This window comes from Bufo gargarizans, chromosome 4, assembly GCF_014858855.1.
Source record: "Bufo gargarizans isolate SCDJY-AF-19 chromosome 4, ASM1485885v1, whole genome shotgun sequence".
NCBI classification, from domain to species: Eukaryota; Metazoa; Chordata; class Amphibia; order Anura; family Bufonidae; genus Bufo; species Bufo gargarizans.
The window spans coordinates 528,808,341-528,824,099 of NC_058083.1; the positions used below are offsets into that span (position 1 = coordinate 528,808,341).

The 15,759-nt window shown below is 44.0% G+C and overlaps 1 protein-coding gene and 1 long non-coding RNA gene across 2 annotated transcripts; both read right to left on the reverse strand.

Annotated features, from left to right (window-relative positions):
- Positions 1-561: 561 nt before the first annotated feature.
- Positions 562-5,304, reverse strand: LOC122934801 (zinc finger protein OZF-like). Its single transcript, XM_044290502.1, has 4 exons — positions 5,173-5,304; positions 4,572-4,669; positions 3,748-3,802; positions 562-1,936 (listed from the first exon to the last, which is right to left on the reverse strand). The coding sequence occupies exons 1-4, from the start codon at positions 5,255-5,257 to the stop codon at positions 762-764; spliced, it is 1,413 nt and encodes a 470-aa protein (XP_044146437.1). The 5' UTR covers positions 5,258-5,304; the 3' UTR covers positions 562-761.
- A 3,887-nt stretch (positions 5,305-9,191) lies between these two features.
- Positions 9,192-12,084, reverse strand: LOC122934849. The gene is made up of 3 exons (XR_006388706.1): positions 12,047-12,084; positions 9,360-9,472; positions 9,192-9,247 (listed from the first exon to the last, which is right to left on the reverse strand). It is a non-coding gene; the product is annotated as an uncharacterized LOC122934849 (long non-coding RNA).
- Between the last annotated feature and the right edge of the window lie 3,675 nt (positions 12,085-15,759).

The following is a 15,759-nucleotide window of genomic DNA, read 5'->3' on the forward strand; positions in this document are numbered from 1 at the left end:
AACCTGGATTATGGCTGTGTATTGCATTGAAGGTCCCGCTGTTATGGTTACAGTCACAATGGCCACTTAATCAGACAATGGATTGGCACAGGTCCTCTGAGTATTCCTGTCTGCACCCTACTATAACATGGGTCCTCAAGGAGCTAAATCATACATCAGGCATAGTAAGACCGTGTTCACATCTGTGGCAAGCTGATCCGGCACAAATGTTGGCTGTCGGCCAGACCAAAAACCATTGCACGTTTTTTGTCTGGCCGAAACCTGGCATTTATGCCGGAAAGCGGTCAGATCACTGCCAGACCTCATTACAGACAATGGGGATCTGGCGGAGAACTACAGAATCTGGAAGGTTGCTCTCTGCCGGTGGTACCTTGGAACCGAACCCGAGTTCTGTACAAAGGTTTTTTACAGTAGAAATTAATTTACGAATTTATTACCCAAAGTTTCGCAAAGTAATAACTTCAGCTCATCGGAGCCAATATATTCTAATACTGTACGGAGTGCTCGTTCCGTACAGTATTCTAACAAAGTTTTATGTGAATCGACTTCAGGTGAAGCATCCGAAGTCAATTCGCTCATCTCTACTTCTTTCCTCTATGAGTTCTCTGATGTTTTATAAAACCCAATTTCAAGCTAAAACACTTTCAACATTTCCACTTCTCACTTGTGTGTATTCTAAGATGTTCCACAAGGTTTGATTTCTTACTACAACATTTTCCCACAGAATGAACATAAAAATGGCTTCTTCTCAGCGTGTGCTTTCAGATGGTAAATAAAACTTGACTTGCAGGTAAAACATTTCCCACATTCTGGACATGTACTTGGCTTTCTGTCTGTGTGTGTGTTCTTAGATGCTTTATAAGACTTGATTTGTGGCTGAAACATTTTTCACATTCTGAACATGAAAATGGCTTCTCTCCTGTGTGAGTTCTTAGATGCACCATAAGATTTGAATACCTGCTAAAATGTTTGCCACATTCTGAACATGATAACGGCAACTCCTCTCTGTGACTTCTTAGATGTTCCACAAGACTTGATTTCTGACTAAATTCCTCCCCACATTGAGGACATAGAAACGGTTCTGCCCCTGAGTGAGTTTCCTGATGTTTATCAAGAGCCGATTTTTGTCTAAAACATCTCCCACATTCTGAGCACGAAAATGGCTTCTCTCCTGTGTGAACCCTTAGATGCTTCATAAGATTTGATTTCTGGCTAAAACTCTTTTCACATTCTGAACATGAAAATGGCTTCTCCCCTGTGTGGCTTCTTAAATGTTCTGTAAGGCTTGATTTCTTGCTAAAGCATTTTCCACAATCTGAACATGAAAAAGGCTTAGCTCCTGTGTGAAGTCTTATATGTTCCACAAGATTTGATCTTTGACTAAAACATGTCCCACATTCGGGACATGAAAATGGCTTCACCCCACTGTGAGTTTTCTGATGTTTTACAAGAACTGATTTCTTGCTAAAACATTTCCCACATTCAAGACATGAAAATGGCTTCTCTCCTGTGTGAATTCTTAGATGTTCAATGAGATTTGATTTCTGACCAAAATACTTCCCACATTGATCACATGAAAATGGCTTCTCTACCGAGTGAGTTCTTTGATGTCTCTCAAGAGAAGCTTTATACTGAAAGCATTTTCCACATTGCAGACATGAAAATGACTTTTCATCTCCATGAATTCTCTTATGCAAAGAAAGATTAGAATTCATTTTCAGATGTTTTCCAGGTCTTTGTCCAGTTCTTGGTTTGTCAACCAGTGATTGATTAGCTGAAGGTTTCTTGTGACCTGCAGTATCAGTGAATAGATCTCCGCTGTGAAGGACTGAGGGTACATTAGGAGTTATTGAATTGTCTTGTGTGGTGTTATCTTCTGCTTCATGATAGGAAGATAAAAGGAGATGTTCAAGGGGGCCTTCCTTCTCCTCTTCACCTGAAAAATTAAACAAAATGTTAGTTTTTTTTAGTTTCCCAAACAAATTGATCTAAAAAATGATTGCCAGAAAATGTAACCAGGCAAATTTTAAAGAAATAAAGGTGATATTTGCGCTAGAGAAGAGAGATAGGAAGGAACCAGGAGAGGAAACACCAGGAGTGTGAGTAGACCAAGTGGACATAAATAGAGCTTGAGGGGTGTTTCCCAAGTCTAACCTGCTGTCTCCTGTCGGTTAAGAAATTGGTTATCCATTTGCAGATGGATTCAGGTATGCGTAGGTGGGAGAGCTTGCTGTGTAGCAGCGATGGTATTATGGTATTAAATGCAGAGCTGAAATCCACAAATAAAATTCTGGCATAGGTGATCGCCTACAATTCACCCCTCAGATGCTGTGGTCAAACAGACATAGAAAATGATACAAGAGATGGACCTTCTGGCCCATCCCATTCCCCGACCACACTACACCCTCTTTTTTAGACCTGGCGTGAGCGGGGAAAAGTCACAGAATCTGCGCCAGAAATACGGCTAACATAGGCGTATTTCTGTTTAATAAATGACCCCCACTGTCCCCAAAACGTGGTTGGTCTTTATAGGGGTTGCATGGCCTAAATTAAAAAACTAATTGCAAGCTGCATTGCGTTAAAAAAAATCAATATCAGTGGATGACTCTAGATACTGTGGTGCTGTCCCATTCTTTTAAATACTGAAGTAAGTACTGTAGCTCTGCCTAATGCACAATGGAAACAGCTATGATGTTTCTGTGGCTGTTTTCAGCATCTAAATCTTCTAAAAAAATCTGACTCCTTAAATGCCGATCTGATATTGATGATCTATCATAATGATTGGTCATTAACTGTTCAGTCCCAAAGAACAGCTTTAAGGTTACCTAAAAAGTTGTCCATACCCCTACTGCAGATTATTTCCTTCTCTCAAGCTTCATCCACCCTCAACCCATCAGCTATTTATCTTCCTGTTTGGCCGCTGTAATTCTGGATTCTACTAAAACTGCTTCCCTTTAAAGGGCCACTAAACCCAAAGAAAAAAGAACAACCAATGTAACATCATCTCCTTATGTATCTTTGTTATTTGTTTGTTTCATCCGCTATCACGATTGCAGATGAATAAAGTAAACTAGAACAGCAGTACATTGCTCTCTCAGGCTGTAGCCATGTCTTCTCCCCCTACTTCCTGTCCATTTTACGGACAAGAATAGGCATTTCTATAATGGGTCGCCCGTTCTGTAAATTGCGGAATGCACACAGGTGGCATCAGTGTTTTGCGGATTACGAAACATGGCCAAGTCGTCCGAATGAGCCCTAATGCATATAGACTGATGACAGCCTGTCTCCAGCCAAAGATGGAGAGGCAGGGAGGAATAAGGGACTCGTCTGACTGCAGGAAATCTCCTAAAACTGCTTTGTATGGCAGTGTGAAGATGTCCAAGCAGAAAGAGGTAAAGATAATTTTTTTCTGGCTGTAGTGTCCCTTTAAATTCATAGCACGAGGACAGTACAAGTTTCCAATACAGACATGCCATGTAACCCATATCCCACTGGTTAGTCTAATCGTATAATTCAATATTCCCTCTGAATCAGCATTTACCCTCCAGTCTTTTTGTGATTGTATCTGTCCATATTGTGTCTCACTGGAGCGGCGCCAATGAAGATAGTGGAATATTATGGCCTTATATGAAGAATTAACTATAATGTTAACAACTCTCATGATGAGGAGGTTTCTCTGAACTTCCTATCAGTTTTTCCATTAATAAAGACATTTACAGTCAAAAAAGATTTATGATAGGCTCTTACCATTCACGGACACTGAAAGGGGTTTTTCGAGTCCACTTGTTCCATCAGAACTTTCCTGCAAGATTAAGGACATGAGATAAAAAGGAAATGGAGCCTTAGATTTATATATTTGTACAATTTTATCAGGTCTCCCCTTAAATATCTCCTAAGACTAATTTAAGGTCATTACTTTTAATCTTTCCTCATAACGGACGTTCTCCAGGCCCCTCATTACTTCCCGTTTCTCTACATATTCTAGAAAAGGGTGCACTAATGACTTGTGAAGTATTAAACATTATGGGGGTCTTTTTGGGAGCTTCCTTGCGGTCTTATATTTAGACTGTTTTCTACCCCTAAACCAGGCGTAGAAAATGATCAGTCCTCTTGCCCGCCCACGGCACCCCCTTTTTTTTAGACCTGGAGTGAGTGGGGAAGAAGTTGCAGATTCTGCCGCAACATGGCGTGTGACAGAATTGTTGCCAGATATACGTCACATGTACCTCCTATGTATCTAACCAGTAAATCAATTACTTTTTCAATACAAGACAGTATTATGCTTTAGAAGCAGCTCACTGGCATTGTGCTGTTACCCTATCATTTTCATCTACTCTACAGAACCTTAACATTTATTCACAATAAAAAGCATTTACCAAGTGGATGTCAAACAGGTGGACATCTATTAAACAATATTTTTTGGAACTAGAAAACCAATTGTTGCAGTGATCTACAGCAGCCAACAATAACAAGATCAACTACAGCCTACAGTATACTCCACTGGGGAGGTCAGTAGAAAGCTCCATTACATCAGTCTATAGAGGATTTGTAGAAACCTCAGCTTCACCTACCTGATGATCCAGTGGGATATTTGGTTTCTCCTCTGGACAGTCCTGGGAATACTGAGGACTGGGACATCTCTCTGGTGGATTTCTCTGACTGGATCCATCTATAGGAAAAACACACAGTGACAGAATACATTGTCTATATGTGATGATCAAGTGTGAATGCACTCCTATTATCTGGGGAGCAGCACTTTTATGCAGTTATGCCCAGCCTGTCCCTAGACGACTTTGATTGGGTGGTACATATAAGCTGTGCGTGCTCCTCCTCTCATTGGATGCACACAGAGGAGCAGCACACTATATGTGCAGGGTCTCCTCTCCTGAATGTGGATGGCCAGCAGCATGGGTAGGTTTACAGTGGGACCTGCCTGGCTGAGACCACCTTGGCGCGGGTAGGCGGGCACAGATTTGTTTTAATCAAGGTACACTGGCTAAGAGTCTCGGATTTTAGACTGCCAGAGTGAGGGCTTCGTCCATATGTTTGCATATATTGTATTGGTGTGTTATTTTCCGTGATTTTTTGCTCATATATGTGATGATCAGATGATGGGGAATCTGACTCTCAAAACTGTTCTCTCCTCTACAGTCATGGAAGGTCTCCTCTTACCCGGTGATGTGATGGACTGGTGATTCTCCATCATGACGTCCTTGTATAGATCCTTGTGTTCTTCTAAATACTCCCACTCCTCCATGGAGAAATAGACAGCAACATCCTGACACCTTATAGGAACCTGACAACACAAGGACACACGTTTCAAAGGAAAGGACCGGCACTTCGCTGATGTAGATCACAATGTAGATTTATTCAGTCACATATTCAAAATGGCATAGTGACGCGTTTCAGCACAGATGTGCTTTCATCAGACTGCATAAAACATCTTACACTCCAGCTATTTATACATAAATGAAACACAAAGGAACTGACATCATCAAAGAAGCTCCGCCTCCCTCATTAAATAAAATTCGCATATCAAATAATCGCAATGAAAAATTCGCATTGAAAAATTCGCAATTGAAAATTCGCAACTGAAAATTCGCAATTGAAAATTGAAAATTCGCAATTGAAAATTCGCAACTGAAAATTCGCAATTGAAAATTCGCAAAAAACATATCCACTCTATACTGGCGAAGATTTTCAGTCACATAGTCCATTCTTGCAGTGATTAATCACGCTGAAGAAAAAGAAATATATTTATCAGATTGCATAAGGCCGAATGCCTTATAGGAAGCAGGACACATTGTACTCACGATTGAGGCCCCCGGGCTCCATTGTCTGCAGACGATGGATCCAGTAAGCCTCCCTTTTCAATAACAATTTATTTCTGTCACCCCCTCGACGGGGTAATGATACACCTTCAATAATCTGATACCTCAACTGCGAGATGTTGTGTTTTTTATCATAAAAATGAAGGGGTATGATAAAAATCACGTCCGAGATTTCGTCAAACCGGTTCTTTTTCATCGGGGTCCGGCAGCGAAACTTCAGGTGGCTCTCGGGGGCCTTTTTTAGGCCAACGCCGTACAAGAAGACCAAGATTAACACCCGGCGAGCCGGCCGTCATCATCGGCGAGGCAGACGCACCGAGGAAAACGCGGTCACAGGTACGGGAGAAAACCTAGTGTTAAATTTATCATCCAAGAGCCTCAGTCCTGCCCAGATGAACTTATTGAAAAAGGGCTTATCCTTCAGCCCGACCGGGAACTTTGATACGTTCACCTTGGACACTGACTTACATCGTTTTTTTCGTAATTTATGTCTAAAAGCTCAATTTGGTGGTAATGAAACTACTGATGATGTGGCACAGGTGGAGGATAGCTCTGTTACTACTATGTTAACTGTTAAACAGTTTAATTTGAGAGTAAAAAGTAATTATACACCTCCCAGGACATATCATCCAGTGGAGACATTTGTTAAATTGGTGCAAAATGATGTGGATAAATTGTTGCAACAATGTAAACAAGGAAAGTTACATGTCCATTATAATTTACCTGTGGAGGAGAAACATGCCCTTGATTCTTTATTAAAGGAGAAATCCTTAATAATAAAACCTGCAGATAGGGGGGGGGGGCCATCGTTATCTTAGACAAAGAATATTATGTAAGCGAAATTTTACAACAATTACAGGATAGTAGTACTTATAAAATATTAAATAGTGATCCAGTCTACCATATTAAAGAAATGTTACAGCAAGTGGTAGATAAAGCCAAAGAGAATGGAGTGGTGGACGCCAAATTGGGGGACTTTCTTATAAATCAACATCCGATTACCCCGGTGTTTTATACTCTACCAAAAGTGCATAAGTCACTAATTAATCCACCAGGTCGCCCGATAGTGGCGTCCACCGACTCCATACTTTCAAATCCAGCTATTTTTTTGGAGAGGGTATTAACCCCTCTAACTAAACTAGCACCATCGTATATTCGAGATACTGGCCACTTTCTATCTGAAATTAGCTCTCTCCAGGTGGATGAAGGCTGCATATTCGTCACTTTAGACGTGTGCAGCCTTTATACATCTATTATTCATGAAAAGGGAATCAATGCAGTCGCGGGTCTCTTAGGCACAAGCACATACAAAAAGGCAGAAAGGGAATTTTTTCTGGAACTTTTGAAAATAGTTCTTGAGCAAAATTATTTTTTGTTTCAAGATTCCTTTTACCAGCAGTGCCGTGGGACCGCGATGGGATCGAACGTCGCGCCGCCATACGCAAATACATATATGGCTTTTTTCGAGTGTCAATTTGTTTACTCTAGCCCTCTATATCATCAACATTGCATATTTTGGCGTCGATTTATCGACGATATTTTTTGCGTATGGCGGGGCGACGTCCGATCCCTTATGGAATTTACCACGTATTTAAATTCCATCTGGGATGAACTTAAATTCACTGTACACCATAGTTCTGATAAAATTTCCTTTTTGGATACCTGGGTGACTAGGGACAAAGAAGGTAAAATACAGACGGATTTATTCGTGAAACCAACGGATAGGAACAGTTTGCTGTCCTTTTCAAGTAGTCACCCAGCAACCATCAAGGAATCTATCCCATATTCCCAATACCAGAGGGTTAGACGGATCGTTAGTGATAGGGATATGTGTCAAACAAGATTAGACGATATGACCAATAAATTTAGAGAGCGAGGCTACCCCCCTGATCTATTGAAAATACAGCGTAATAAAGCTGAGATTACACCACCAGATAGAACTAAGAAAGAAACAAGGATCCCCTTAGTGATTAAATACCATCCCTGGTCCCAGCGCCTTAGGACTATTGTTAATCAACATTGGCACATATTATCTAAGTCCTATCCACGGATAGGAGAGTTCCAGAGGCCACCCATGATATGCTATAAACGGGCAGAAAATATTAGGGATAAAATAGTCCGGGCGGATGTGGGAAGTAATAAAATAGAAAGAGGACAGAGTACTTTATCTACACCTAGACGGGGCACTTTTCCTTGTTTAAACTGTGTCAATTGTTCCAGCGTTATAAAGGGTTCATGTTTCTCCCATCCCTCACTCAGGTGAAAATATTCCAATAAGGGGCACGTTCACCTTGTGATAGTAGATTTGTGGTCTACATTCTTAAATGTCCATGTGGATTACTATATGTGGGGGAAACCTCGATGAGAATGAAGGACAGACTAAGTAAACACAAATCTACTATCCGTAAACAGAATTTATTACTCCCAATACCCCTTCATTTTTATGATAAAAAACACAACATCTCGCAGTTGAGGTATCAGATTATTGAAGGTGTATCATTACCCCGTCGAGGGGGTGACAGAAATAAATTGTTATTGAAAAGGGAGGCTTACTGGATCCATCGTCTTCAGACAATGGAGCCCAGGGGCCTCAATCGTGAGTACAATGTGTCCTGCTTCCTATAAGGCATTCGGCCTTATGCAATCTGATAAATATATTTCTTTTTTTCTTCAGCGTGATTAATCACTGCAAGAATGGACTATGTGACTGAAAATCTTCGCCAGTATAGAGTGGATATGTTTTTTGCGAATTTTCAATTGCGAATTTTCAGTTGCGAATTTTCAATTGCGAATTTTCAATTTTCAATTGCGAATTTTCAGTTGCGAATTTTCAATTGCGAATTTTTCAATGCGAATTTTTCATTGCGATTATTTGATATGCGAATTTTATTTAATGAGGGAGGCGGAGCTTCTTTGATGATGTCAGTTCCTTTGTGTTTCATTTATGTATAAATAGCTGGAGTGTAAGATGTTTTATGCAGTCTGATGAAAGCACATCTGTGCTGAAACGCGTCACTATGCCATTTTGAATATGTGACTGAATAAATCTACATTGTGATCTACATCAGCGAAGTGCCGGTCCTTTCCTTTGAAACGTTTGTCTGGACGCCATTCCACGGACACGTGCACCGCGAATTTAAAGAAGGTAGTGCCGCCCTGCTTCTTACTAGAACACAAGGACACAGTCATTACCAGACCCCTCCCTTGTCGTTATTGTATAATGTCCCAGCATTCCCAGCAGCGCTCACCTCTCCGCTCAGCAGCTCAGTGATCCTGGTGGTAAGTTCTAGGATCTTCTGCTCATGTATCAGGGAATGAGGTGGAGGCTCGGTGATGGGGCTCTGGGTCCTGCTCCATCCTCCTGACACACGGGGTGTCACACACTCACCAGACGACTTCTTCACTACTGTGTAATCCTGTGTATGGGGAGACGCCGATCACTACAGAGATTCTAAGAATCCTTCACCTTTCCAGACATTTCCCTGGTTTATTACTAGAGATAAGAGTGATGTCATGTGAGACTCTCACCTCTCCAGTTATCAAAGAGATGATCTCCAGGGTGAGGTCTAATATCCTTGCAGCCATGTGGTTTCTGTCCTTCTCCATCCTAGTTGTGATATAAGGTCAGCCGGCCACCCCTGCTATATAGAGAATACAGTGTTACACAGGATAGACACTGCAGTGTACCACATACATCAACCAGTTCTTCTCTTCCAGGTCACTATAACTCTCATACTACTCAAGTCTGTACTGTCACAGACATGGGCACTCCAAATACTTACACACTATAGTTCAGTCACAATTGCTGCTGCCATGTCTGAACCATGATATAAACCAGAAAGGGGATGTCCAGGATTTATCCGGAGCATAGGCCATCAATATCAAAAACTTAGCCAACCCTTTTAAAGAGTCACCGTACTTTCATTTCATGTAATAGAGAATGGTGTAACTAGCAAATTTCTTAATCACTTTATTTTAAAAATCTGCCTGCATCCACCTGTAAAATAAGCTGTAAAGTCATGGCCACTAGGGGTCTCACGTTCACCTAATCTGTGGTCCACTGCCTGTTGTCAGGCAAGATCCGTCCCCAGTAAAGACACACAGAAGACGGCTGAGAGGACGTGTGGGCGTATCAGAGCCAGCTGACATTGTGAGCCTGATAAATTAGCTTTTCTACATAGCTTCTGAAAATTATAGAAGCCTCCTATGTGACTGTTTGAGTTAACCCTCCTTGTCTGTTGATGCCCTCTGCTTGTGAGAGAAATGCATCTAGCTATGCAACTGAAACAGGGAATAAAATGGCTGAAAAAACTGACGGGAAGCCCAAAAAGACCATTTTCTTCACAGTTATGATTCTACAATGAAGCACAGCCATTATGCAATTTTTTTTTTTCAAAAATGAGGTATGCTTTAAGGTGTGACCACACATTGCATTGCGTATTTTCATTGATCCACAGCAAAATCCACAATAGTTGCATGCAGATTTAGTCGATTTGCCATGGCAGAGATCCACGGCATAAATTGAGATGCTGCAGATTTAAAATCATCACCACAGGTCAATTTATGTGTCGATTCAGTCGTGAAATCTAATGTTTGCTGGTGCAGTGGCCCAGGAGGGAGTGTGAGGAGTAGAAGGATGGAAGTGGTATGAGTATTGGAAGTTGTCAGAGTCCTCACAGCGGCTGAATCCGTCTCCCTCACTCCAAGGGCCAACACAGTGATGAGGGGGCCGAGGATAACAGTAATGGTTTCCCCTGGGGCACACCCTGGTCAGTGTGCAGTCTGATGGAAGGTGGGCTGCCTTTAGTATTGCAGAGCAAGTAAAAGTCAGGAGACCAGAGAGGAGGTGCAGCTGAGTCATTACTGAAGTGCACATGGACTTCCACACACGATGGAGGCACAAATCTTACTAAACAGTTTCAAAAGGTTCTGGCTCAAACATGGGTTACCTCAAGAGATTCTCCGAGATGCAATTCCCTACCTAGCAGTTCTCTGCGTAGCATTCCAGCTGAGGGGTGCATCAATTTCATCTGCAATTCCTAACTGTGAGGTGCAGACTCCAAAAGCAGCAGAACTACAAGCTGCCACACATGTAGGAAAGGGGCAGAGCTGTGAAGTCTATTAGCCGCAGACGTGCGTTACTCTCACAGGCTAAATCTTTGCACTCCCTCCTTCAGCTGCTCGTCAACCTCAGGGGTTCCTTGCTGCATTCAGTCTCAGGGGTATCAAGCTTGCTGATGCTGATTGACAGTTTATCGGAGATGTATTACTTCATGGACTTCCTCAGCAAGGCTTGCACTAGACTAGCCTGGACAGGAAGCAGGAGCCCAACCCAGTTTAGCCCTATGTTTCCTCCAGTTACTTCTCTCCCAGACCAGCAGGCTTTGGTCATGTTCACATCTGCGTTGGAGGCTGAGTCCTAGGATTTCATCACAGATGAGTGGACAAAAAAGTCCTACATGCAGGACCTTTTTTCCTGCTAAAAAAGCAGACACTCAAATGGACCCCGTTATAGTCAATGGCGTCTGTTCGGCTCCATTCGTATCAGTTATTTTCCGAGTCCGGAACTTCCATTATTTTTGTTTTCTGCTCTTCTAATGGAGCGTAACAATGGAAAAACCCAGTGCTTATGTGAACCCATAGTTTAACTTACAGCCTGCAGTTAAAGGGGTTTTCCAGGATTTACATAGTCAAAGCCCATCCTCAGGATAGTCTGAGCGGTGGGGGTACAACTCCTGAGACCCCCGCATATTAGTTGTATGAAGAGGCAGCAGCGCTCTGTGAGCGCTTAGGTCTCCTACTAGTCTAGTGATGTCATGTTCCACCGTCACATGATCTAAGCGCAGCTCAGCCCCATTCAAGTGAAAGGTCCTGAGCTGCAATACCAAGCACAGCCGCTATCCAAAAAATTACAAAACCTTGGTAATATGCTATGCACAAACACCCCCCTGTCACACACTGACTCCATATCCTAGTGATATCATAGAACATTGTGTGATGGAAGACCCCTCTAATCCAGGAGAACAGACCCTCTTACAGGGGTCTGGGGGTCTCCTAATATTCCAGGGGGAGAGCAGACATGTCTGAGGAGAACTCCCCTCCTGTGAGCAGAGACTCTCTATGGCCGGTGCTGCCCCCTGCTGGCTGGACCTGCTATATATCACCTATAGAACCGCTCCATTCTAATAAACCCAGAACCAAGACCAATAACTGACCTGCAGATCTCACCTCCTGGGGCTGCAGGACCCGCGATGACGTCACACTAGTCACATGACAGGAAGTGCTGCACAGTGAAAAACCTCTACTTCTTTACTCCTCCCCTCATGTGACTGATCACATGATCATGACATCATCAAAGGTCCTGAAGTCACCAAGATAAACATCTAAAGCAGGGATAGGCAACCTGCAATCCGAAGTCGATTCGCATAAAACTTAGTTGTACCGTGGAACTTAGTGTGGTACCTTAGAACCGAACCCGAGTTTGGGAAAAAAAATTTACAGTAAAAATTGTTTTATGAAGTTATTACGCGAAGTCTCGCTGGACTTAGCGAAGCAATAACTTCGGCTCATCGGAGCCAATACATATTGGAACGAAGTTTTATGCGAATCGACTTCGGATTCGCTCATACCTATCTGGCACTACAGCTACTGCAGCTGCAGCATGAATATTTGCTTTGAACTTCTCAGAACTCTCATACAAATGAATGGAGCATTCTGGGAATTGTAGTTTCACAACAGCTGGATTGCCAAATGTTTCTGATCTAAAGTATTCTCCTATGGTTCCCCCTCTCTCACACAGACCGCTCCCCATGGTTCCCCCTCTCTCACACAGACCGCTCCCCATGGTTCCCCCTGTCTCACACAGACCGCTCCCCATGGTTCCCCCTCTCTCACACAGACCGCTCCCCATGGTTCCCCCTCTCTCACACAGACCGCTCCTCATGGTTCCCCCTCTCTCACACAGACCGCTCTTCATGGTTCCCCCTCTCTCACACAGACCGCTCCTCATGGTTCCCCCTCTCTCACACAGGCCGCTCCCCATGGTTCCCCCTCTCTCACACAGACCGCTCCTCATGGTTCCCCCTCTCTCACACAGACCGCTCCCCATGATTCTCCCTCTCTCACACAGACCGCTCCCCATGGTTCCCCCACTCTCACTTAGACCGCTCCCCATGGTTCCCCTTCTCTCACACAGACTGCTCCCCATGGTTCCCCCTCTCTCACACACAGACCACCCCCCATGGTTCCCCCCTCGCACACAGGCCACACCCCATTGTTCCACCTCTCTCACACAGACTGCTCCCCATGGTTCCCCCTCTCTCACACAGACTGCTCCCCATGGTTCACTCTCTCTCACACAGACCGCTCCCCATGGTTCCCCCTCTCTCACACAGACCGCTCCCCATGGCTCCCCCTCTCTCACACAGACTGCTCCCCATGGTTCCCCCTCTCTCACACAGACTGCTCCCCATGGTTCCCTCTCTTTCACACAGCGCGCTCCCCATGGTTCCTCCTCTCTCACACAGACCGCTCCCCATGGTTCCCCCTCTCTTACACACAAACCATCCACCATGGTTCCCCCCTCGCACGCAGGCCACGCCCCATTGTTCCCCCTCTCTCACACAGACCACTCCCCTTGGTTCTTCCCTCACACAGACCACTCCCCATGGTTCCCCCTCTCTCACACAGACCGCTCCCCATGGTTTTTCCCTCACACGGACTGCTCCCCATGGTTCCCCCTCTCTCACACAGACCGCTCCCAATTGTTCCCCCTCTCTTACACAGACCGCTCCCTATGGTTCCCCCTCTCTCACACAGACCGCTCCCCATGGTTCCCCCTCTCTCACACAGACCGCTCCCCATTGTTCCCCCTCTCTCACACAGACCGCTCCCCATGGTTCCCCCTCTCTCACACAGACCGCTCCCCATGGTTCCCCCTCTCTCACACAGACCGCTCCTCATGGTTCCCCCTCTCCCACACAGACCTCTCCCCATTGTTCCCCCTCTCTCACACAGACCGTTCCCCATGGTTCCCCCTCTCTCACACAGACCGCTCCTCATGGTTCCCCCTCTCTCACACAGACCGCTCTTCATGGTTCCCCCTCTCTCACACAGACCGCTCCTCATGGTTCCCCCTCTCTCACACACACCGCTCCCCATTGTTCCCCCTCTATAGCACAGACTTCTTGTTCTTGGACTCCTCATAACCTTCCACCAGAGTTAGTTCACTGCAGCCAAGCCTTCCTGCATTTTCTTTTGTCTATATACAGCTGCATTAGGAGAAATCGCCTTCACCTCCCTGATCAGTCACATGACCACCCCTTTTACATTAGGCCTGAGCTGTGTATGAAGCACAGGACGATGTGTTTCTCTAAGGCTCATGTAACGCACACATCTCTATAACCTGCTCATGAGTACATGTTCATATAATCTATTCTAGACAGAACTGAATGATACACCACAACCTGACTCATCCCAGACAGGTGACATCATCAAAAGTCCTTTACCCAAATAGTATTTAACACCTACTGTCCTGTGATCTTGTGGGCTCCTGGGAAGTGTGGTCCATGAGGAAGTCACATAAGGCTGGAGCAGGTGGTGATGGAGAGTAGCATCTTAAAAGCCATCTGGCTATTTTGCTTTTTTTTTGTGGAGAAACTCCAGATCCAAATGTTACCTGGAAGCCTGTAGGAAATATGAAACGCAGGATATTTTTTAATTTTGGTGGAGAGACTATCCGGTTTATTCATCCAAACCTAGTTGGTGTTTTGTACCTAAAGTGCATAAATCAACCGAACGACCTCCCGGTCGTCCAATTGTATGGGGCATAGGTTCAGTGACTCAACCTTTGTCACAATACATAGGCATACCGTCCTATTTGAAGGACACCAATGATTTTTTTGAAGCACTGAAAAGGTTTCCAGTGGCAGGAAGGATATGTCTTGGACTCCATAGATATGGAGGCCCTGCATACAAGAATCTCACAGGATCTGGTGATACAGTCTGTCTGCCATGAATTGACCAGCATATATAGGGGTGTTGGTTACGCTGGTTTGGAATTTATTTTGTCACACAATGCATTTCTGTTTGGGAACTACTATTGGTAGATTTGGGTTCATCCTGCTTTGAACTAATCAGAATCTTTTTGATTCTTTCACTAAATGGTATGAGTTCCCGATCACTATACATGTATTACAGTTCTGGGCTCCTGTGAACAAGGCAGACATAGCAGAGCTGGAGAGGGTCCAGATGAAGGCAACTAAAGTAATAACTGGAATGGGGCAACTACAGGACCCTGAAAGATTATCAAAATTAGGGTTATTCACTTTAGAAAAAAGACGACTGAGGGGAGATCTAATTACTATGTATAAATATATCAGGGGTCAGTACAGAGATCTCTCCCATCATCTATTTATCCCCAGGTCTGTGACTGTGACGAGGGGACATCCTCTGCGCCTGGAGGAAAGAAGGTTTGTACACAAACATAGAGGAGGATTTGTTACAGTAAGAGCAGTGAGACTATGGAACTCTCTGCCTGAGGAGGTGGTGATGGTGAGTTCACTAAAAGATTTCAAGAGGGGCCTGGATGTATTTCTGGAGCGTAATAATATTACAGGCTATAGCTACTAGAGAGGGGTCGTTGATCCAGGGAGTTATTCTGATTGCCTAATTGGAGTCGGGAAGGAATTTCTTATTCCCCTATGTTACACAGTATGGGCTCCACTGTGGCCACATGAAGATGGCCGACAGTAACATGAGACTATGTGAGTCTCGCGCATGTGCTGTTACTATAATTACCTGCGCATGCAGACCTATATTACACAACAAATCCGAACCCAGATTTGTGGTTTGTGCTGTATTCCATAAGGAATCCTGGTTTGTATTAGTTCTGTAATACAGTTCTACATGCACCGCTACTTACAGTGCA